Source organism: Microcebus murinus, chromosome 23 (genome assembly GCF_040939455.1).
Source record: "Microcebus murinus isolate Inina chromosome 23, M.murinus_Inina_mat1.0, whole genome shotgun sequence".
Classification (NCBI taxonomy): Eukaryota; Metazoa; Chordata; class Mammalia; order Primates; family Cheirogaleidae; genus Microcebus; species Microcebus murinus.
The window spans coordinates 31,857,319-31,880,376 of NC_134126.1; the positions used below are offsets into that span (position 1 = coordinate 31,857,319).

At 61.0% G+C, this 23,058-nt stretch overlaps 1 protein-coding gene across 1 annotated transcript in view; it reads right to left on the bottom strand.

The window, feature by feature from the left end:
* Nucleotides 1–19,020, bottom strand: part of IGFN1 (immunoglobulin like and fibronectin type III domain containing 1) — a 33,593-nt gene extending 14,573 nt beyond the window's left edge. Inside the window, exons 1-13 of the mRNA XM_075996967.1 lie at nt 18,938–19,020; nt 16,644–16,694; nt 16,092–16,214; nt 14,768–14,907; nt 13,807–13,906; nt 12,030–12,074; nt 11,756–11,801; nt 11,014–11,188; nt 9,950–10,063; nt 8,488–8,656; nt 7,123–7,395; nt 6,330–6,381; nt 235–350 (exon numbers count right to left, since the gene is read on the bottom strand). Coding sequence (XP_075853082.1) covers nt 235–350; nt 6,330–6,381; nt 7,123–7,395; nt 8,488–8,656; nt 9,950–10,063; nt 11,014–11,188; nt 11,756–11,801; nt 12,030–12,074; nt 13,807–13,906; nt 14,768–14,907; nt 16,092–16,214; nt 16,644–16,650 — 1,360 coding nt within the window. The 5' untranslated portion in view covers nt 16,651–16,694; nt 18,938–19,020. The remainder of the gene's footprint in view (nt 1–234; nt 351–6,329; nt 6,382–7,122; nt 7,396–8,487; nt 8,657–9,949; nt 10,064–11,013; nt 11,189–11,755; nt 11,802–12,029; nt 12,075–13,806; nt 13,907–14,767; nt 14,908–16,091; nt 16,215–16,643; nt 16,695–18,937) is intronic.
* Nucleotides 19,021–23,058: the final 4,038 nt, after the last annotated feature.

Genomic DNA, 23,058 nt, shown 5'->3' on the forward strand with positions numbered 1-23,058 from the left:
CGAACTCCTGACCTCGAGTAATCCGCCCGCCTCGGCCTCCCAGAGTACTAGCATTACAGGCGTGAGCCACCGCACCCAGCCCTGACATTTTTTTAAAATTCCTGAAAATGGGGTGCATTGGCAGGGACAGACTCCTGGGGCTGGGGCAGAACTGGGACTGACCCAGCACCCTAGTGTCCAGGCGCCACAGTTGGCTGGAGCCCTCTGGAGCCAGCTCAGCTGAGAAGTACCTACCTCGGGCCTCCGTGGAGAAGCTGCCAGTGCCAGGCTTGTATCTGGACGTGGGACTCTGGGTGGCATCTCTGCCCTGGCCATAGACGTCCAGCCGGCCCTCTTTGCCACCTCTCCTGCTGCCAAGATGACTTGGGGGCTCCCGGCTCCGGTCTTCACATGGAGGTTCCCCTGGGCACCCTCGGGTCTCCCCTGCAGGCGGCTGCCCCGTGCCTCTGGCCTCGTGCACGCTCCCTCTCTCGGCTGCTCCAACCTCAGCCCCTGACTGTGCTCGAGACCTGCTCTGGCGTGGACCGGGCCTCCTGTCTGGCCTGCCAGACTTTTCCGGTCCCCACCCCTCGTTCTCCTTTAGGGCCCTGGGACTTTGGGCCTTGCCATTCTCGGCCTCCAGGGACCCCTGCTCCCCGAGGGACCTGCTTCCTCCTCTCTGTCCTTGGCCTGGCTGAGCGCTCAGGCCCTCGACCCCTCCTGACCTGGCTCCAGAGCCTTTTCTGCCCAAGGGACCGTCTAAGCCATTCCAGGCTCCCCGAGGTCCTCGCTCCCCAGGTTTTGGGGTGAGGCCACTCCCCCACTCAGTGGAATTCCCTTTGCCCAGGTCACCTGAGTCCTCTGCACCACCAGACCCGCCCCTCCCAGAACCTGAACCTTTGCTATCCGGGGACCATGGGCCTTGACCTTCTCCAGCTGCCTCTTGGCCTGGTGGACCCTCCCTGCCTTTAAAGCCCCCTGCCCCTTCCTGGGTCCCACTGACAGTGGCACCTTTCCCCTGCAGGGAGCTGGCAGCCCTGGAGCCTGAGGGTCGGCCCCCGGCACCTGCGCTGCCCTGGCCAAAGCCCTGGTCTTCCCGGCCTGGGGCCCGAGCGCTGCTCCCCCCTCGCCCATCGGCAGGCCCTGGCGTTGACGTGCCCCTTCCACTGGGCACGGAGCCGCCGTCCAGGCCCTGACCTGCCCCTGCTGAGCTCCCCGAACCTGCTCCCATCCTCCTGCCTCCCAGCACTGAGTCCCCGCCTCCCTGAGGAGCCAATCCACCCGGGCCAGGAACTCTACCCTTGTCTGCTGTTCCCGGGCCCGGTCTCCAGAAGTCCCGCTCAGGTCTAGACCCCAAAACATCCACCCCCACCCAGGGCTCACCTTCCGCGGCCCCCTTACCATCAAGTAACCCAGAAGCCCCTCTATTCCCTGCTTGGTCTGCAGACCTGCCCTTCCCCCGGGGAGCCCCTCTGTCCCCAGAAGGCCCTGGAATCCCAGAACCACCCTTGGAACCAGCAGCCTCCAAGGCCTCGGGGATCCCTGAGGTTCCGTCGCCCCTAAGACCACTGGTGGCCCCCCACCCACCTGGAAGAGTCTGTGGCCCTCCCTGAGTCTCCGGCATCTCTGGGACCCTGGGTCTGTCCCTGTGTGCTGTGCCGCCTGCAGTGCCCAGCATGCCAGCCACCCCAGAGCCCGGTCCAGGGCCTGCCCCATCCACAAGCCCCTTTCCTCTGGCCCTCTCCGGCCCCTCCTCGGAGCTCACGCCACCTTCTGACGCTGCCCGGTATCCTGACCTGTGCCTGGCAGCTTCTTGGCCTCTGGGTCCAGCCTCATGTCCCGCCCCAGCCAGTGAGCCTGGTACCCCAAACCGCCCTGAACCTTCTCCACAGCCCGTCTCGCCCTCTGGCTCCATTTCCCCAGGCCCTCCTGAGCCTCCCCTGTAACTGACCTCACTCCCCGACCCCACTCCCCCAGTTCCCCCCAAGGAGTCCCTATAACCTGCCTCACTCCCTAATGGAATCCTCCCAGAACCCCCTAAACCATCCCCGTAGTCTGCCTTGCACCCTGAGCCCCTTCCCCCAGGAGCCCCCAGATCTTCCCTGTAACCAGCCTTATCCACTGACCCCATCTCCCCAGAACCCCCTAAACCATCCCCGTAGTCTGCCTTGCACCCTGAGCCCCTTCCCCCGGGAGCCCCCAGATCTTCCCTGTAACCAGCCTTATCCACTGACCCCATCTCCCCAGAACCCCCTAAACCATCCCCATAGTCTGCCTTGCACCCTGAGCCCCTTCCCCCGGGAGCCCCCAGATCTTCCCTGTAACCAGCCTTATCCACTGACCCCATCTCCCCAGAACCCCCTAAACCATCCCCGTAGTCTGCCTTGCTCCCTGAGCCCCTTCCCCCGGGAGCCCCTAACCCTTCTCTATAACCTGCTTTATCTTCTGACCCCATTTTCCCAGAACCCACCAAACTAGCCCTATAGTCTTTGCTCCCTGAACCCCTTCCCCCAGGAGCCCCTAAACCTTCTCTATAACCTGCCTTAACTTCTGACCCCATTTCTCCAGAACCTTCTAAACCATCCATATAATCTGCCTTGCTCCCTAAACCTCTTCCCCCAGGAGCCCCCAAATCTTCCCTATAACCAGCCTTATCAACCAAGCCCATTTCCCCAGAACCCCCTAAACCATCCCTATAATCTGCCTTGCTCCCTGAACCCCTTCCACTAGGAGCCCCAAAATCTTCCCTATAACCAGCCTTATCAACCGAGCCCATTTCCCCAGAACCCCCTAAACCATCCCTATAATCTGCCTTGCTCCCTGAACCCCTTCCATTAGGAGCCCCCAAATCTTCCCTATAACTAGCTGTATCCTCTGAGTCCATTTCCCCAGAACCCCCTAAACCATCCCTATAGTCTGCCCTGCTCCCTGAACCCCTTACCCTGGGAACCCCCAAATCTTCCCTATAACCAGCCTTATCAACCGAGCCCATTTCCCCAGAACCCCCTAAACCATCCCTATAGTCTGCCTTGCTCCCTGAACCCCTTCCCCCAGGAGTCCCTAAGCCTTCTCTATAACCTGCCTTATCTTCCGACCCCATTTCTCCAGAACCTTCTAAACTATCCGTATAATCTGCCTTGCTCCCTAAACCTCTTCCCCCAGGAGCCCCCAAATCTTCCCTATAACCAGCCTTATCAACCGAGCCCATTTCCCCAGAACCCCCTAAACCATCCCTATAGTCTGCCTTGCTCCCTGAACCCCTTCCCCCAGGAGTCCCTAAGCCTTCTCTATAACCTGCCTTATCTTCCGACCCCATTTCTCCAGAACCTTCTAAACTATCCGTATAATCTGCCTTGCTCCCTAAACCTCTTCCCCCAGGAGCCCCCAAATCTTCCCTATAACCAGCCTTATCAACCGAGCCCATTTCCCCAGAACCCCCTAAACCATCCCTATAGTCTGCCCTGCTCCCTGAACCCCTTACCCTGGGAGCCCCCAAATCTTTTCTGTAACCAGCCTTATCAACCGAGCCCATTTCCCCAGAACCCCCTAAACCATCCCTGTAGTCTGCCTTGCTCCCTGAACCCCTTACCCTGGGAGCCCCTAAGCCGTCTCTATAACCTGCCTTATCTTCCAACCCCATTTCCCTAGAACCCCCTAAACCATTCCCATAGTCTGCCTTGCTCGCTGAATCCATTCCCCTAGGAGCCCCCAAATCTTTCCTGTACCCTGCATCACCTGCTGACCCCATTTCCCCAGAACCCCCAGTATCATTCCTGCAACCTGCCCCATCTTCCGCTCCCATTCCTCCCATGCCTCCGGAGCCACCGCCCAAGCCTGCCTCGCCCCCTGGCCCTGTCCCCCTAGGCCCAAGGCCCCTGGACCCTCTTCCATAAGACGTTCTGCCCCCAGTTCCCTGAGGCCCTGGAGTCTCTGCCCCAGCCCCAGATCCCAGCACACCGCCAGGCCCACAGGCCCACTGGATCTCAGAACCAGCCCCCGCGTGAGGACCTGGGGCCTCGGCATCGTCCCAATGACCAGTTCCAGCTCCAGAGGCCCTGGCACCAAGGTGCCCGGTCCCACGCCCATCGCCCACCTCTCCCCCGCCCCTCAGAGACCCCGAGTCCATGGCTCCTGGACCCCCAGCGCCATCTTCACAGCCTCCTTCTCTGAAGGCCCCGGAATCTCCAGTCTGACCCCAAGGCCTTGTTCTTCCAGAGCCTCCTGGTTCTGCTTCCACGTGTCCCTCCCTGACAGTCCCCGCTGCTCTGGAGGCCTTGGGACCGCCTCTCCCCCCAGACCCCGCTGTCCCAGGACTCCCTGGTCCACCATCCAAACGGCGCCCTCCCCCAGGGCCCGTTTCCCGCTGGCCTCTGCCCGCGTCCCGATTCCTGGCTTCATCCATGGGTGCCCCGCCAGGGCCCCCTGAGCCATCCCCGAGACCGGCACCTGCCCCAGACCCCCTTCCTGCAGGGCCGAAGTCGTCTCTGTCTCCAGACCGCCTTCCCCCAGGCACCCCTGAGCCCTGCCTGCAAGCACCCCCTTCCTCAGACTCTGTTCCCACAGGTACCCCAGAGGCAAGTCTACAACCAGCACCGTGACCAGACCCCATTTCTCCAGGCACCCCTGAGCCTTCACTATAACCAGCCCGGTTTTCGAGACCTATTCCTCTAGGCTGTCCTGAGCCACCCCCACGCCTAGATTCCATTCTCCCCGGGCCCCCTAAGCCATCCTCATGGCCCATCTCGCCTCTGCATCCTTTCACTCTGGAGCTCTCTGACCCATTCCAGAAGTCTGGTTCAGACCCTGTTACCCCTGGACCTCTTAATCCTTCTGCATCTCCTCGTGTGCCCCCAGGCCCCTGAGCACCCAGGCCAGGAGACCTAATCAGGCCGTGGCTTCCGGCATCTGCCCCCTGACCGGACTCTATCAGCCCAGCCGCCTGGGTACTGCCTGGGCCCCCTTTCCCTCCCCTGGACCCCAGCACTCCGGGCCCACGGTGGGCCCCGGTTTCTCCGGGGCTGGACCACCTGTCATCCCAAGGACCCGTGCTCCCAGACTCTGGTGGGCCGGCGCCCCCTTCTCCCCCATGACCTGCTGCCCAGCCCCGGGAGGACTGGAGGCTTCTGGAGCCTTCCCCTGCCCCACCCAAGGCCCCCACTGTCTCCTGGCCACCCCTTTCCCCCATGCCACCTCGCCCTCTGGGAACGGCCCTTCCTTCTGCATCCTGTGAGCCACCTTTCCAGCCCCTGGGCTCTCCTGGGCCTCCAGGGCCGGTTTCCTGGCCCCTTCCCCCAACTACAGGCTCCCCCCAGCACAGCTCACCTGCCGCCTGCAGGGAGTCCTCCTCGCTGGACTCGGGACCCCCGCTCCCCAAAAGGAATTTTCTACCGCCTGACATTGATGGCTCCTGGAAGTCCTGGCCTCCAGGTGTCTGTCCTGGACACTCCCCTGACCCCCAGGCGCCCCCGGCTTCCCCATGGTCAGCACCTCTGCCCCCCTGCGAACCCCAGGGCTCAGGGCCCATGCCCACCTTGGAGCTAGAACCTCTTCCTCCAGGAAACCCCAGGGTGCCAGGACCTCCTGCCCCACTGCTGTTTCCAGCTGCCCCCGGGCCAGGCCCGCTGCCCCACGCTACCCTTGCCGCTCCTCTCCCCCTTTCCATGCTCAGACAGTCCCCTCCCTCCATCTCGTCCAGGCTGTCGCCCTGCAAACTGGTCTCCATCTCCTCCCCTTTTGGCCAGGACCCCGCAGGACCAGACTGGGATTCCCGCCTTCCCATCCCAGGTCCCGGCTGAGCATCCCCGAGTCGCGCCCGGCTGTGCCTGTCCAGGTGACCTCCACCGTCTTCTTTGACCTCACTTGCTTCCCAGCTGCTCCCCATCCCTCCGTCCTGAGGGCCACTGGACCCAGCCTCCCAGCCCCCTGCTGTCCCCCAGCATGTGTCCCCACCGCTGTCTCTGCCATGACCTTGCTGCTGTTCTTCCACGAGGCCCAGCCCTGGCCCCGGGCCCTCTCCCTGCAGACGGGGCCTCCCTTGAAGGCTTCCGGCCCCACCTCCCTCGCTGTGGGGCTGATTTTCCCCAGGAGGAGCGCCTCTGCCTCCCTCTGCCTCTAGAAAGCCCTTTCTCTCCTGCCCGGGGCCCCAGCCTGAGCGAGCTGCCCCTTCGTCCTCCATCAGGGAGTGTCCGAGCCTGCCCAGGCCGGCCCTGTCGGGGCCGGAGACCCCCAGGAGCCCAGACGCCAGCTTAGCCCCCTCCAGGGAGCCCCGCCTGGGGTCCTGCTCTCTGCGTTTCCCTCCCTGGCTACCGCCGGCCCCGGAGTCTTCCGCTTCCGAGGCCGGGGCCCCTTGCCCTTGCAGCTGGCCGTCTGCACCGGTGGTCTGGAGGCCTTTGTCCTTCCCGGCTTCGGTGAGGAGGTCAGTGCCCCGCAGAGAGATAAGAGAAAAGACCAAAACTCCTGTTAAATCAGGCCAGAGCGCCTGCCTGCCCCCGCCTCCCCCGTGGAGAAGCACGCTGACACCGGGAAGGAAGCCAGGGTGTCCTGCACATGGATGGATAGACCCCCCCATCCCCACCCCAGCCCTGCACCCACGGGCCCCCTGCCACAGGGTTCATGAGGATCTGGGAGAAAACACATAAGAAAAAGTCATTTGCTTATCAGTCTGGCACGGCGGGCACGTGGTTATAAACAGCTCAACTTGCCCTGTGACCCGCTTTGCGTGTGTCCAATATGCAGCGTCCTGGGAACCTCAGGAACCCAAATCCCAACCCCCCAGCGGGGGCCTAAGGGGGTGCTCCCTGGCCTGGCCCAGGGGCTTCTCCTCCACACTGAGCCCGGCCACTGACCCTAGGCTGTCCAGGACCGTGGCGCCATCTTGGGTCTGTGCCCCAGAGTGGTTAATTCCAAGAGCCCCAGTGAGGCAGGTGCAGAGGGGAGGCGGGCTGGCCGTGGGGGGTCCACACTGCAGCGGACCAGGGTAGACCTAAGCAGCCCCCCACATTCTCTCAGAACAAGCGGGGGCGTCATTCCAGAGCAGGCGACTGAAGGAAGGCAGCCCCGTTCTCCCGGCCCTCGTCACGCCTCCCTGGCCCTGAGCTCCCGCCCTGGGGGAGGCAGGGAAGGACACAGGTGCGGGCCACTCACCTTCCACCACCAGCCAGGCGCTGGAGGCATGGACCCCGGTGCCCAGTGAATAGAGGCCCATGTCTGAGAAGCGGGCACCCCTCACCACCAGCCGGTGGGTCAGCCCGTCGGGGGACACAGACACTTCGAATCTGTCACTGGGCTGGAGCGGCCGGTGCCGGAACTGCCAGGCGGCGCCGGGGCAGGGGCGGGAGAGGGTGCATTCGAAGACCGCGTCGCCCTGCTCCTCGCAGTGAGCCTCGGCCAGCGGGACCACCACTCTGGCAGGGATGGCTGCGGGGAGGCGGGAATGGGGGTGTCAGTCCGACAGCACGACCCAGTGTGGCCTGACATGGCGGGGGGCTGGGAGCTCAGCCCGTGTCCCTTTGGACGGGCCACCTCCCTGCCCAGGCGTCTGTCCCCCCGACATAAAATGAAGTGATAAAATTAGCGTATGATCCATGAGGCCACCACGTTCAGCTCTGGGATTCTGTCATTCTAAACCCAGAGGTCATACCTGCGGGCAGGTAGGTACATGGAGGAAACCCAAGAGCTTCGTGCATGCGACGTACCATCTGATTAAGCCTGTGACTATCTCCGAGGCAGGTGTTATTAACTCCCTTCTACAGGTGAGGAAGCTGACACTTAAAAAGTTAAATGACCTGCCCTAGTCCTCCGCAGCGAGGAGAAATCAGGATTCGCACCCAGGTCCGGCTGACCCCCCGGGGCCAAGCTCCCTGCCCCAAGCCATGCTGTTCTCAGGACGTATCTCCCTCTTCTCTCGTCCTTAACCGCGACTCAGCCCTGCTCATTGTCACATCTCTGCCCCAAACTTCCTTCCCCACGCCCGGCCTCCCTTGTCCTTCTGAGAAGCCCCTCGAGCTGTCAGGTGCTCTGGGGGTGCGAGACAGAGTTTGATGGGGACGCAAGGGCAGTTCCCAGAAGGACGCAGGGAGCAGGGAAGGAGAAGGTCTGCACAGGGCTCACATGTGCCTAACCCGGGTGGAGATTCTTGCCTTGGAGTGGCAGGAGTCGGGGACACGCAGCAGACAGGGGTGAGGTTGTGGCTAGAGGCTGTGCGGCGAGTTTGGATCTGATCTGAAAATAACTGGTTGCTGCAGAGGGTATGTGAGCACAGGCACGGCACGAATGTCCTACGTCTGTGACTGTCACTCAGCAGAGCCCAGCTCAGCACCAAGAGAAGACAGAACTTGGACCACGGCTTTTGGAAAACAGAGCACACCGTGCCCCTCTGGGTGCGCATGCCTCTCCCAGGAGTCTTTGCAGCTGGGAGCCGCGGCACCTTTACCCGCACACCCTGCACCGGCACGGACCCCATCCTAACAGATCTCCCGAGCCCGAACTTCTGCAGCGAAGACCGCTCACCACCGGCCTCCAGCTCCGTGGAGAAGACGACAGTATCCTCCACCTTGACCTGGTAAATGCCGGAGTCCTCGGGCCTCAGGTCCTGGATTAGGAAGTGGTAGCGCTTCCCCAGCCGGCGCAGGCAGTGCTTGGTCAGGTTGTCGAAGCCATAGGGGACCATCTCCCCGTCCTGAGGCCAGGAAAAGGAAGAGGGCCGGCTCAGGGTCTCCGCGGGTCCCCAGCGCTTCCTGCCCCAATCCCACTCGGCTGCAACCAGCAGTTTCCCCACCGGCCCAGGCACCGGACAACGTATTCCTAGAACAGTAAAGGTGAGGGGACAGGGGACAGCACGGCGGCTGGGACTGAGAGGCAGGTGGGACACATGCTCCAGAACATTCATGACTCTTAGTGAAAGCCTGCAAGTGTCACGCAAAGAGGCACCTCAGCCTGCAAAGATTCCAGCTCAGGCTGCGAGTAGAGCTGGTACCCAGCAGCCCTGCGAGGTTGGCAAGGTGGGGGCTGGTCAGGGGGCCAAAACCAATGCCCAGGGTCCCCTGGCCCCAGCACATTTATTCACCGAGGGGGATTTCAGAGAATGCCATCAGATATCTTTAAGGCTCTACCAAGCCCAGCAATCTATAGGCACACCCACTTCAACGAAGCCCTGGATAGAGCTGCTGCTTGCCGAGTAGGAAGGACAGTTAACACGTGTTAGGTGCCTGCTGTGTGCCAGGCACTGTTAGGTACTCAGGAGCAAAAACCAGAGCTGGGGGGGAGAGGGGAGGGGTGTTATGGGGTCCAGAAGTGGCAGGACGGGGCTGAGGAAGCAGCGGCTCCACGCAGTGGTTGGGGGAGCCTCGCTGCTGCAGGGAACTAGCCTGTGGGTGCGGGAAGAGCACGCCAGGCAGAGGGGACAGCCGGAGCAAAGCACCAGGGACCAGGTCAGCGTGGCAGGGGGAAGAGCAGCAGCAGGTGTGAGCAGAAGGGAGGGGAGGAGCGAATCGTGCCTTCTCTCGAGTGGCATTTCAATACACGGTGAGACAGGTCACAAATGAGGAAACTGAGGCACCGGAAGGTAAGCATCTTGTCTGAAGTCGCACAGCTTGTGTTTGGCCACAGAAGCAGCGGTAAGCTTTGCTGCTCCCTGTCCTTCCTCCCCAGCCGTCAATACCTGTCCCTGTCCCCACCTGGAGCCCATGCAGGGATGTGTCAAGTCTCTGGAGAGGGAGCTCAGATAGAAGGGGGTGCACTTTCTCAGGACCCTCTTTGCACCCCTGTGCCCTGGCATTAGCCCCAGCTGGAGGCCTGCTTGCTCAATGCGAGGCAAAAGGTCCCTGGGGACTGTGGACGACAGGATTAGACCCAACTCTAGCCAGTAACTCCACGAGACGAGGGGCTCAAGACCTGTGTGCCCTGGTCCCCCGTCCCCAGGACCTGCAGCATCCTTGCCTGACCCCCCCACTCAAGGCCCTTCCGGCCTCACCTTATACAAGTAAATCTTGCTCTCGCAGTCCTTGAGATCCAGCTCCAGGTCAAAGGTTGCGACCCCCTCCTTGGTGACCCTGATGTGTCTCAAGTTGGAGATGGCGTTGATGTACTAAAGGACAGACAAACCCCCCAGGGGAGTGCTTGGAGCCCTCTCTTCCGGGCACTCCAAACCCTCGCAGGCCCTGGTACCAAGCCAGGCCCACAGTGTCCCCGTGAGCATGCACTGGCCATTGCACAGTGGGGACAAGTCAGCCCCTGGGGGAAAGAAATCATCCGGAATGACAGAGGTCAGTTCGGGAAGGCGACCGAGAAAAGCGTCCAGGTGCTCCAAGAACACGGCAGAGCTTTTCCATCCACCCGTCCTTCCGTCTAATAAACATTAGCTGAGCACCGACTGCGTGGGAAGCTCTGTGGCAAAGCAGACGAGGAAGCCTGGGGAAGGCAAAGCCGAGGCCCCAGGTGAGACGTGTGAGGAACCACCTTCGAGGTAATAAAATACTACTTCCAGGATAACGAAAACTAGTTGTTTTCCATTTCTAGAAGAAAAATTCGACTCATGCTCCAGTTAAGTTAGACAGAGGAAAGAAGTTCCGGTGTAGTTTATAAGACTCTGGAACTGTGCAATTCCCTTTCCTGGCAAGCTTCAAAAATCAGACAGGCATCCTGCATCTGGTGATGATGAGGAGGATGCTGACGGCTGACCCAAGCCCTCACCACGTGCCAGGCACCTGGCTGAGCGCTCTCAGTACATTCTCTCATCCATCCTCCCAATAACCCTACGAGGCAGGTATAAGTCTTAATATCATCCCCAGTTTACAGATGAAGAAACCGAGACACGGAGGCCCTCACTTTTCTAAAGCCCCAGAATTTAGTAAGTTATCAGAGCCAGGTTTCAAAGCCAGGACACCAACCTGGAAGCCCAGATTCTTAGCCCCACTGCGGACTAGCCGGAGATGGGCCCCTTGACTGCACTTGATTTCCCGAGGCCTGCCTCCGAGCAGCTCCAGGTGTGCGGCACCTGTGCTCCAGGTGTCTGGGGTGGGGGCGAGGGGCGGGTACCTGTGCCATCTTGTCCTCCTGCTCCTTCTTCATCTCCTGCAGCTTGCGCAGCATGCCCCGGAAGTCGACGATGCCGTACTTCATGCAGATCTGCTCGTAGTCCTTCCGGTCTGCTGTCATGAGCAGCTGCCACACCTGCTCAAGGTCCACCTTTTTCTCGGGGGCTGGTGGGGCCCTGGGGAGCAGAGCCAGCAGGTCAGAGGCCAGAGGAGCCCCCAGGCCAGAGTTGGCCACCTGGCTCTGGCTCCCTGAAAAGCCCTGGGAAGCTGCTCTGTCTGTACTTGAGAACTCAGCCTGGAATCTCTGGGACTAGAAGGACCCAGAGATTGGCGGGGTGAGCCTCACCCCACAACTCCGGCTTCCTGGAGAAACTCTGCTCCTAATGTCTTGTATTGCAATTTCCTGCACACGATGTCTGGGGGAAGGAGGGGTGGGGTTGAATTGTGCTTTTGCTCTAAAAAAATTTTAGATCATTGTTCTAGTGGGACACCCCATTTTGCAAATGATGAAATCAGGACCCAGAGAGGAGAGACGATTAACTCAAGAATATAGAGCATTCAGGTGGCGAAGCTGGATCTAGAGAGACAGGTTCAGGGCTCTTCCCGCCCTCCCGTCCACTGTGGGCAGTCTGCCTCCCGAGTGCTGGGTGGAGGGGTCTCAGCCAGCTTGCTCATGGAAACAGCGAGGGTGTGGGGGGTACCATGGGAGCCTCCAAAATCCCCACGGACAGACCCAGGCCCACCTCTTTTTCAGCAACTTCCGGAAGTCCATCAGCTCCTTCCTGAGGTCTGGAAAAGGAACGGGAGTGAGGCGCAGACCCAGGGGGACGGCTGGGAGCTGGCGCAGGGCTCCTCCACGTGGGCCCTGCTGCCACTTGAGCCCCTGAGAGCGGCTCCCCTGCACACTGGGGACGACCCACCAGGTGCATGGAGGTGTGGCAGGGTGGGGAACACCAGACAACAGGTGGCGGGTCCCCCCCCCAAGGCCCCAAGGAGGTTTCTGACAAATCCACCTACCCTCCTGGGGTTCCTTTTGCCTCTTCCGTTTCTTCCGGAAGCCAACTGGGTTGTCCAGGGAGGAGAGAAAGGAGTTGGCATGGGTAGGCAGGGAGAGAGGCAAGACACAGCGGTGATGTTCCTGAGAAACCGACCAGGTCCCAGAGCCCTGCCCTCCCGCTGTCCTCTGAGGCACGGCCTGTCCCAGCCAGAGGAGTGCAGCAGGGTGGACGGGTCCGACTCTCGTAAGCTCTGACACCCCAGAGCCCACCATGACCATGGGAACCCACCCGAGCATCCCTGCGTGCAGGGAAGGCCCGGTCCCATGTCCCCGGGGCCAGGGAGGGGGCAGAACTGAGCGGAGCGGACTCGGGCGCCCACAACAAGCTGTGTTTAAGGGGCAGCTGCTCTTGCAGTCCACCTGGGACCCGCCATTTCAGGGCATAGACCGAATACTGCCAGACAGGCCCGCCCTGCTGCTTGGCTGACTCTGCGGCCATTCGTGTCCTCTTCTTCGTCCTCTGCTTCCACCAGGGAGGCCGGGAAGGCTGAATACTTGCCCCCCCCCCACTGCCCTTGTCCCCAGCGGTGGCTGCATGACCCGGCTCTGACCAGCGAGCCCCAGCAAAGGAGCGTTTGTTTCCTTGACAACCGGGGCGTATGGACCCGGACCCTCTCCCCCTTCCCGCCTTGAGCAGGGATTAAGTTTGGATCTGCGGCAGGCGCCCCATGACTTCGACTTGGTAAACAACCTGCTGTGGGCGGCAGAGCAGTGACACAGATGGAAACCGGCGGCCCTCAGCTGCGGCATGAGCCCTGGACGCCCAGCTCGCTAATGTGAAGCAGTTAAACATCTTTATTTCTCGGGCGGCTCTTAGGAGGATTTTCTGCTAGGTGGGGGCAAGCTGACTGTAACACAACCAGCGGAGACGCTGGGCCTGCTTCCTCGCGGGACGGCAGCCTTGCATCATTACAAGTCGAATATTAACTTTTAACATTTCGAACACCGTGCAGATCAAACTGAACTTTCTGAGAGAGGATTTGGCCCTCGTGTTACCCGTCACCTCTGGCATAGGCCTGTCTACAAAACGTCCTTTGCGGCCGGGCATGGTGGCTCACGCCTGCAATCCTAGCACTCTGGGAGGCCGAGGTGGGAGGATCGCTCAAGGTCAGGAGTTCGAAACCAGCCTGAGCAAGAGCGAGACCCCGTCTCTACTATAAATAGAAAGAAATTAATTGGCCAACTAAAAAATATATAGAAAAAATTAGCCGGGCATGGTGGCACATGCCTGTAGTCCCAGCTACTCGGGAGGCTGAGGCAGGAGGATCGCTGGAGCCCAGGAGTCTGAGGTTGCTGTGAGCTAGGCTGACGCCACGGCACTCTAGCCTGGACAATAGAGTGAGACTGTCTCAAAAAAAGAAAAAAAAAGTCCTTTGCACAGTGGGGAAACTGAGGCTCAGAGAGGCGAGCAAAGCCCACGGATGCGTTGGCGGGCTCCCGGTCCTGCCCTTGTTCCCCAGGGAGGAAAGAACGTCCTACGGAGCGCCTGCCGCAGGGCGGCTGCTGAGCCTCACCTTTCTAGTCTCCGTAGGTCTGGGGTGCCAGGGGCTGAAGGCGCAAGGCCAAGGCGGCGGCAGCCTTGGGGGCCTCCCTTTCCTCCCTCCCTCCCCTGCCCCCCAGCCCCAGGGCTTCGGGTTCCTCCCAGGGTGCTTTGGGAGGAAGCCGCTGGAGTGCACGAGTGCACGGCTGGGGGGTGGGAGGAAGGGCGGGGGGGCGGGGGGGGGGCGGGAAGCCCACCTTCGATGACGGTGAGTCTCGCCGAGCACGCGGCCTCCCCGTAGGCGTTCGCGGCCGTGCAGCGGTACAGGCCTGAGTCCTCGCCCGTCAGCTTGGTGATCTGCAGGGAGGCCACGGGCGGGGGACAGGGCTGGCACGCCCCTTCCTCCGTTTCCCAGACACGGCCACGTGCCGGGTATAAGGCGGGCAGGGCACGGTCCTTGTCCTCACGGGGCTCGCCGTGGTCTTTACCAGGAAAGACAGACCCCACGGCAAAAACCCGGGTCCGCACGGAGGGGCCTGGCCCCCGCCAGCGCAGGCAGTGTGGTGTAGCGGGGAGCGGTCACTGCTGGCGCTCGGACGGATCGGGGACTGAACACGCCTCTGTCACGTGTGGCTACATGTGGGACCTTGCGCACGTTACCGAACCTCTCTAAACTTTGTGTCTTCACTTGTAAGGTGGGGGTAATAACACCTGAGAAAGTAGGGGATGGTCGGGATTGAATCACATAGTCTATGTCGGAAGTTCGGGCCGGGGCCTGGCTCGTGGTGGGCGTTCCATGGTCGGTATGTGCGATATCACTAATAGTGACCAGGATTCATTAGACCTTTAATTCTCATAACAACTCCTTCATGTAGGTTCTAGCATTGCCCCATTTTACAGATGAGGACACAGAGGCAGAAAGAGGGCAGTGGCTAGAAAGGAGGCGGGTCTAGGCCTGTGACCCAGGCAGCGTGACTCCAGAGCTCGAGCTCTCGAGCTGCGGTCTACACCACCTGCCGGGTCATCGGCGGAGGTGTCTGGGAGCCTGCTGGAGCCACTCCCGGCTCAGGCAGTGGAGCCACGGGATGGAGCTGAATGGACTGAACTTCAGCTGGGAGCATCTCTCACTCCTTGGGGAACTGGGGGCCACCAAGGAGACCTCCAAGGGGACGGGAAGAGATGGGTAGACCCCGGTCAAGGGAGGAGCTACATTCTCACCTGCAGCACGTGCTCCTTGCCGCCGGGGGCGGAGGAGATCTGGAACTTGCTGGAATTGCTGAGGTCACCTTTGCTGCTCTGCCAGCGAACCTCGGGCCTGGGCTCCCCGCAGACCACAGCCCGAAAGACGGCGTTTTTCCCTGTGGCGGCGGGGAGAGGCAGAGGGGGAGACTGCAAGGTTGGGGGAGGGTGACAGTGTGCTCCCCTGAGATTCTAATGAATGCCGCCCCTGCTCTAGGTATTCCAACTGCCCATTGCAAGAAGGGGCCAGGCCTTGGTCGCCTTGACTCAGGACTCAGGTGGACAGCAGCCGACCCCAGGCACCCGGAAGAGAGTCCCCGCCTGCTCTTGTACTGGAAGCCCAGGCTCCATGACAGCCAGACGCAGCTGGACTGTCCCTGGTGACAAAGGGCGGCCAGTAGGGCTTGGGTGGGAGGGGGCGTTTCCTTGAGAGTGGGTGGCCGGGGACTCCGAAGGATTCTCCCGAGACTGGGCAGGGGATGAGATTGTGTGGGTTCCAAGTCTACCCTTAGGGGAAAGAGGAATGACAACCTGGGAGGGAAGGGCTGTCTGGTGCTCGCAGGAGCTGGTCCTGGGCTCCCACCCGTGGAAAGCCCCAGCTCCAGGCCGGGAGGGAGCCTGGGAGCTGTCCCGCTGCAGCAGCCCCCCGGCTTCCCACGAGGAGCATCTCAGCGCAGAGCTGCATGGACCGAAAGCCCAAGGGCCCTCCCCAGTTTCTCACGACCTTGCTCCAGATTTAGAGAAATAAAGTGCCCGAATGTTGTGCACGAAAATTCCTGGCAGGGGTCCGTGCTGGGCAGGGAGAACACCGATGCCCACCCCTTTCCCAACAAGCCTTCATCCCCACCACGTTCCTGGTCACTTTGCTTACGTGGCCTTCTAGAATGGCCTTCCTGAGCCCCGTCTGTGGGCCACTGGGGGTGGGCAAGTCTTGGGAGGAGGCAGGACCAACTGGCTCTGACAGCGCCCCCCTCTCTGCAGCGGCTTTGAGGCCGGGAGAGGGGAGAGGGGGACCAGGACACACCCCAGTTCAGCGCTTCCCCAGCCCTGTCCCCAGATGTTTCTCACATCAGCGGAACCTGGCACGTGGCATCTCTCCATTGCCTCCACCCCTCCCTCTCCCCGGCCCCTTGTCCTTGCAAGGGAGCCAGGCAGGCGGCCCCGCCCAAGCACAGGGGGGAGACACGACAGGGCCCGGTGGTGGATGTAGGGACCGCGGCCCACACCCTGTCCACGGCGCCTGCTGGCAGGCGAGAGACTGGGAATCGCGCCTCCCCACGGCAGGTCCCCGCCGGGCGCTCACCCTCCTGCAGCGCCAAGGTGACGGGCTTCTGCTCGAAGTCCGGTGTGCTGCAGCCCTCGGGGACCTCCTCCGCCAGCTGCCGGACGCTCACCCCCGGGAGGGAGGACTTCCTCCAGGGCTTCCCTGGCGAAGGCAGGAGAGAGGGAGATGGGTCCTTCCCCTCCTCCCTCTGGGGTGGCCCTTCACCCCATCCCCCAAGAAGAAAGATCCCCCTCCTCTGTCTGAGGCCGGGCAGGCTGCCCGCCCTACCTCCTGCCCGTGGGTGCTGCTTTTGAATTCTCTAGTGTGCTCTGCCCGTGGCCTCCGCAATGTAAACAGAGCCCCTGTGAAGTGGGGAGGCCCCCCACCCGGGAAGACCCTGGGCCGCCCCTGGGGAAAAGCTGGGGAGGGAAGAGGGTCCCCTCAGGAAGCAGGAGCTGTGTGGGGGCTCTGCACCTCCACTGGGGAAAACAAATCGAAACCCAAAGCCAAACTTTAAAAAAACGAGAGAGAGAGAGAGATCCTTCTGCTCCACCCTGGGTTAGGCAGGGAGGTTGGTTCTTCAAGCCTCACCTGCCATGGCTCTACCTCCTCCCTGGCTCCTCCGAGGATGAAACGGATCTCCTGAGAACGGAAGACAGAACTGCTCGTGTGGGGTCCAGTCTGGCCTCGCCGCACCTGTCCCCACCACCAGAGCCCCCACCGCTCTCTGGGTGGGACCCGGGAGAAGCTGCTGCCCCAGGGGGCCGTCTGACCCCAGGAATGGCAGTGGTTGGTCTCCTGCCATCCCCTGGCCCCAGCAGACCAGTTTCCGGGAGACCAGGGAGGGGCAGGGTGCTGCCCAGCTGGTGCCTTCCCAGGTAAAGGGGACCGTGAGGCTGAGCCTGCCCGCTACGCTGGTGGCCCGGCCCCCAGGAGGGACCCGGGGTCTGTCAGCCACTCCGAGGGGGAGACAGGGCCTTCCCAAGCCAGAGGACATCAGACTCAGCCAGGACCCTGCAGCTGTGTGACAGCCTCGCCCCCTTGACTTGGGAACGTGAATTCTCCCGGGACCTGAGCTGGGCCTCCTGGCTCCTGCTCCAACGCTGGGACCTCCCGGCCGGGCCCGGCATCCCCCCACCTCCCACGCTCCCCAATCTGGAACCCTTCGGATCACAAGGTCACAAGGTCGGCAGGGAGAGTCCTCGACTTGGCTGCTCTTTAGCTCGGCCCTGCCCAGGCCAACGGGATCCCCATAAATCCATCTGCTCCCCTTTGAAGCCGGTGAGTTATAGTGCCAGGCGGGCGGGCTTGTGTTCCAGCCTCTCCCAACCGCCACCGTCTCCCCGCCATTCCCCCTCTCAAAGGCATCCATCTGCCACGGCCGGCGGGGGTCCCCCACGGGGGAGGCCCTGAGGTGGGACGGGAGCCATAAATTGGGGGGCAGGTGGTCCTGAAGGAATTCTCCAGCAATCCCACCTCCCGTGCGCCTGGCGCACAGCCAAGCGGTTCCATCTTGGGGACTCCGTTTCCTGCCCGAAGAGCCCTGTTATTAATATAGAACCGCGCATGACAGGGCAGATTCCTGCCTCCGACTGAGGCTCCTCCGTTTCCCAACTGCACATCCCCCCTGGCACTCCTGGCCCCTGACGTCCCCTCTGCAGCCCGGACTCGGCCCCCTGGTGCGCCGGAATGCCGCGGGGCGCCAACCGCGTTCTGGAGCGGTCAGGGCGCTGTGCCTCGGGGGTCACGTGGGCGGGAGGAGAGGGAAGACAGCCACCAGTGGGGGGCCACCACTGGCCATGGTGGAGGGGGCTGCAGAGACCTCTTCCGCTCCCCACCACAGTCTCCTGGGGGAGGCGAGCGCAGTGCCCGTCTGCGACCCCCACTCTGGAGGAGTTTGAGTTGCACACAGCTATCTCAGCCATCATCTTTGTCATTGTCCCCACCATCGGCACCACCAGCTGTCGGTCAACTACCCAGCTCTCCGCCACACAGGAAGAAGTATAACGCTAGCTGGTGCCACTCTGCCCCCTCCGGCCCCCTGTCCCCAGGTCCCAGCTGAGGACGAGAGGGAAGCAGAACCCTTCAGGGAGCTTAGGGTCCAGGTGAAACCAGCTCACCCCCTGGACCTCCATGCTCTTCAGAAATAAGCCAGATTTGGAGCAAGGTCAATGACAAATGGGTCAGGACCTGTTTGGTTGGAGACTAGAGAGATGGAGTCTCCATGGCAGGGCATGGGGGGAGGGGGGAGTGAATTCCCTCCTCCGAGGTGCATTCCCACCTTCTTCCCAGCACCAGACGGCGGCCCATGTCCTCTCTCAGCTCTCCCAACGAGACTCTGAGCCCTGGACCCCAGGGCAGCGTCCCCCTGGCCTCTCCTGGACTCACATCCCCCAACCCTCGGCCCCCACCTGCAACCACAGGTGGATCCATCCTGCAGATCCAACTCCTGCTACCTGCACCTTCTTAACTGGCAGGCTTGGAAGCACGGAAAGCCACATGGGGTTTCTCTCGACTGCTTTGACCACGTTATTAGCATAACGAGTCCCAGCCCTGAGGTCCTTATTCTGGACTGCTGGTGGTGGTGATATTTTTAATCTGGTCACCGTGTCACACTCTAAGTTCAGCAGCGCCCAGAAAATCAGAGCCAAGACAGAACCATCCAGACGAGACTCACTGAAATTCTCTCCTGCAGATGCCCTGGAGCCATCTAGAGCGGACACAGATGCACCCCAGGGTGAGGTCACTGGCCAGGCGAGCTCCCCAGGCTGACCTCATGCCCACGGCCACCCCCTCCTGAGTCGGAACGGCTGAGAGCAGCCCGTGTCTCTATCTCAGCCCTGCCCTGGGCCGGGTGGGCGGCCAGGTGGGCAGCACCCGCTTACCTGGGCGCACAGCCGGCCTCCTGCCTCCCGTCCGTCTGCTCCCTCCTCCCTGCGTCCAGCTGCCGTGTGCAGCCAGGCGCTCCGGGAAGACTGTGGCAGGACAGGCAGGGCTGCAGCAGGTGTCCGCAGCTCCCTCCGCCCCTCCCACTCACCCCGCCTGCCTCCTCCTCCTCCAGGCTGGGCTTGGCAGGGCAGGGTCCCCCAGGGCTAACACCCCGGCCTCGGAGGGCAGAGACGGAGGGTCCTGTGACACCAGCCCATCCAACTCCTCCTTTTGCAGAGCTTTAAGCTCTCAACCAGACTGGCTTCGGGCGAGTTTGTTCCCTGATGCCTCATTTGTGTGGCCCCTTTCAGCAAGGGCATTTTCACCACCCAAAGCCTTACCTTTTCAGCTAAGCCGGTCCCTTGAGACCCGTGAGACCGTGAGTCTTGCAGATACATAAAGCTGCTGGGAACCAGACCTCGAAGTGGTATCAAACGGGCAACGAAGTCCAGACGCTGGCCACAGACCTAGGCCCCGCCGAGAGCGGCCAGGAAGGAGGAAAGCCTGGGTAGCCAGGAGGGCTTCTGGAGGAGTGGGCTTGCCCAGGAGCTTCTTGAAGGACAGAACAGGGGACCTGAGCAGCCGGGGCGGGGGCTGCCGTTGGCAGGACAGGCGGGTGGGTGTTTGAGGATGCGTGGATGGAAGGTGGAAGTCGGAAACAGGATGGCTGGTTACGGATTTTCTTTAGGAGAGTGGAGGGCAGGGGCACCCAGGAGATAAGGCCACCTGTTCTGCTTTGGAAGAGCCACCTGCTCTCTCCCTAACGACAGAAAGCTGGTTTGTCGCCACCAATAAGCAAGGCTTGATTGAGGATCCAGGTGAAGGAGAAGGAAATGGGGCTGATTTCCTGCAAGGGGAGGGCACTGAACATGTGCACACACTCGTCAGCACCGTGCCAGTCCTACAGCAGCTGCCCCTGCATGTGCTCTGAGACGGAAGGGGTTTGACCTCCTAGGCTCAAGCGTGTGTGTGCACATGTGTGTGCATGTGTGTGCGTGTGTGCGTGTGCACGTGTGCACGTGTGTACACATCTGCGTGTGCATCTGTGTGTGTGCGTGTGTGCATCTGTGTGTCCTCCCTGTGCGGTTCTCAGTGTCAGAGACTGATCCTTCATTTATTCAACAAATACTGTGTTTCCCCAAAACCAAGACAGGGTCCTATATTTATTTTTCCTCAAGAAGACACCCTAGGACTTATTTTTAGGGGATATGTTATTTTTTTTTAAGTACGGTACACCCATCTACATTTATTCAAATATAGTGAAGTCGTCTTCTTCTGGAACATCATCATCACTCTCCAAACCCCGAATTCCATCCTGAATGTCTTGTGACTCTATTTCCTTTAGAACCACTGGCCCCGATCTCTCATGTCGAGTGATAGAGCTCTCATGGGGCAGATGAGAAGGGCTGCTCGTCTTCTTTCCCGCTCCGCGACGACACGCATGGGTTGTGCAGATGCGCTGTGTAGCCACGCCCATCACTAGGGCTTATTTTGGGGGTAGGGCTTCTATTGCTCAAATGCTTAGAAATCCTGCTAGGGCTTATTTCATGGGTAGGTCTTACTTTCGGGGAAACACAGTATGTGTTGAACACCTGCTTTGTGTTAAGCCCGGGGAATACAAAGGCCACAATGGCAGGGCCCTCCCCGCGTGAGGCTTACGGTCAAGAGAGGCAGACAGATGTACATATCCGGTCACACACTGTGATGCAGGCTCCAAAGAAGCCACAGCTTAGAGAGTGAGGGAAGAGCTGTGTGTGGGAGGGTTTGGACAGGTGGGCTCTGCAGGCCATTGAAGACTTTTGATCTCTTTGTAAGGGCCGCTGAGGTTTGCTTAAGCTGAAGGAGTGATGGGATCCAGTTTTGCATTTTTAAAAGACTCATGCTGGGATGGGAATAGTGGCTCATGCCTGTAATCCCAGCGCTTTGGGAGGCCAAGGTGGGAGGATTGCTTGAGGCCAGGAGTTTGAGACCGACCGGACAGCATAGTAAGACCCCATCTCTACAAAAAATGTTTCAAAATTAGCTCAGCATGGTAGTGTGCCTGTAGTCCCAGCTACTTGGGGGGAGGGGGTTGAGGCAGGAGGATCACTTGAGCCAGGAGTTCGAGGTTACAGTGAGCTATGATTGCACCCCTGCACTCCAGCCTGGGCGGCAGAGTGAGACCTGCCTCAAAACAGAAAAACAAAACAAAACAAAACAAATACCCTCATTCTGGCTGCAGGGAGAAGGGATTGAAGGAAGAAATGAGAGGCAGGCACTTAGCTCCCAGGAGGGCAATCAAATAACGCCAAGGTGTTCTTTCTCGCAGTGGGCCTGGGCTCCAAGCGACCTCCTGAGCCACAGTGCTGCATCCCGGGAGGGGAAGGAGGAGGATGGGACATGGCCCAACCCAGAGCCCTGCAGCATTTTAGGGGCCTTCGTTGCCCATTTCCCCCCACCCCAGGGTGGCTGATGAGCTCCTTCCTGAGGCCTGGGGACAGCCAATAGAGCCGTGAGTCAGGGTGTCCATGACCCCGGCCGCTATTTCCCGTGTTTGAAGAGCAGCTTACACGGGGGGCCTCTCTTCTCTGCGCCACGGATCATACTGGGACCCCTCTCATTGCAATGAGATGGAGACTTCAGGACCCCGAGGGACTGAGATGGGTCAAATGGTTTTCCACACCCTCCCCCTTTTTTCTCTACCAGTAACGCCTAAGAATATTGAGCTATGTCCGGATGTCCGGGCATCCACCCCACTTCCCGTGCTATAACCTTATTATACCTCCTAATGGACTTTGTCTTTGGGAGACAAAGAAACAAGACCTGCCGTCCCTGATGGGGCATACCCGCGTCTAAAGAGCCTGGGCAGGGGGTTTGTGTACGTGGTTCATTTTTCCTCAGGGCCTTACCGGGAGGGCTCGGCAACTTTGGGGTGGGGAACAGCCACGATCTATGAATGCTCTCTTGTCTCCACGAGAGGAAAATCCATCCTATGTGGCAGGTGCCACGAGGTTCAGACCGCGTGAAGGCCTCCCTCTCGGGGACCCTCCTGGGGACACGGCGTGAGCTGGACGAGATGCTCTCCGAGGTCCTGGCACCTTCAACATCCCACGGCCCTGTGACCTGCTGAGCGGGCAGGGCACACTGTGGACTGCAGAAGCCAGGTGATTCCGTGTGGCTCGAGAGCGAGTTCGAATTCATCCGCAGGCTGCCATGGCCTCGATGTCCTGGTGTGAACATGGTTCTGCCCCGGAGGCGTGAGCCGCTGGACAGGGTCTCACGGGACAGGGTCTTTTCTCATCCCCGCTGGGGTCCAGGAAGACGGGTTGGGAGAGCCGGGTTCTAACCAACGTCATGCAAACACACACACGTACGCCCGCACCATGCCACGGGCATTCCCATGAAAGGTGGAAGACCACGTGCCGGCCCGAGGGGATGGCTGCAGGGATTCGGGCTCTTTTCTGGGCCTGGGGCTGGGGCACAGGATTCCACGTTCAGCGCGTGTTACCAGGAAGACGGGGCTGCGAGGGCTGGCGGGGCAGACGCCCCCTCCCCGTGCGTCACGCCAGTACGCTGGCCGCCATGCGGCTGCCCTCCAGTCTGTGCCCGTCTGGCCCACGGGGCAGTCGAGTCGGGCCCTTCTCCCCCACCAGCAGTGCCACGGATCCCACGTGGCCTCCCAGGAATGAAGACCTTCGAGACCCAAGGTCAACGGCAAGGGCAACGTCTTGCCTGCAGAGCCGCGTGCAGTAACAGAGAAACCTGAGTCGAGGGTCAGTCCCCTACTCCAACAGGGCCTGGCCGCGCTGGCCCCGCAGGCCCCACTGGCCCCAGGGCTACGGGAGAGGGTCCTCTGGCCCCCGGGGGAAGAGAGGCTGGGGAGCAGCCCCGTTTGCAGGAGGGCTTGGGCCACAACAGGCATCCTTCTACTGGGGCAGTGTAGACCCTCACAGAAGACCAAAGCTGGGCAGGGCCTTTAAGGGCACCTAGCAACCAAAATAAAATTACAGCAGCAACAGTAGCAACCTTTATGGGGCTCTCGCTACATGCCAGATACTCTTCTAAGCTTCAGACATATTAACTCATTTCATTCCTCGCA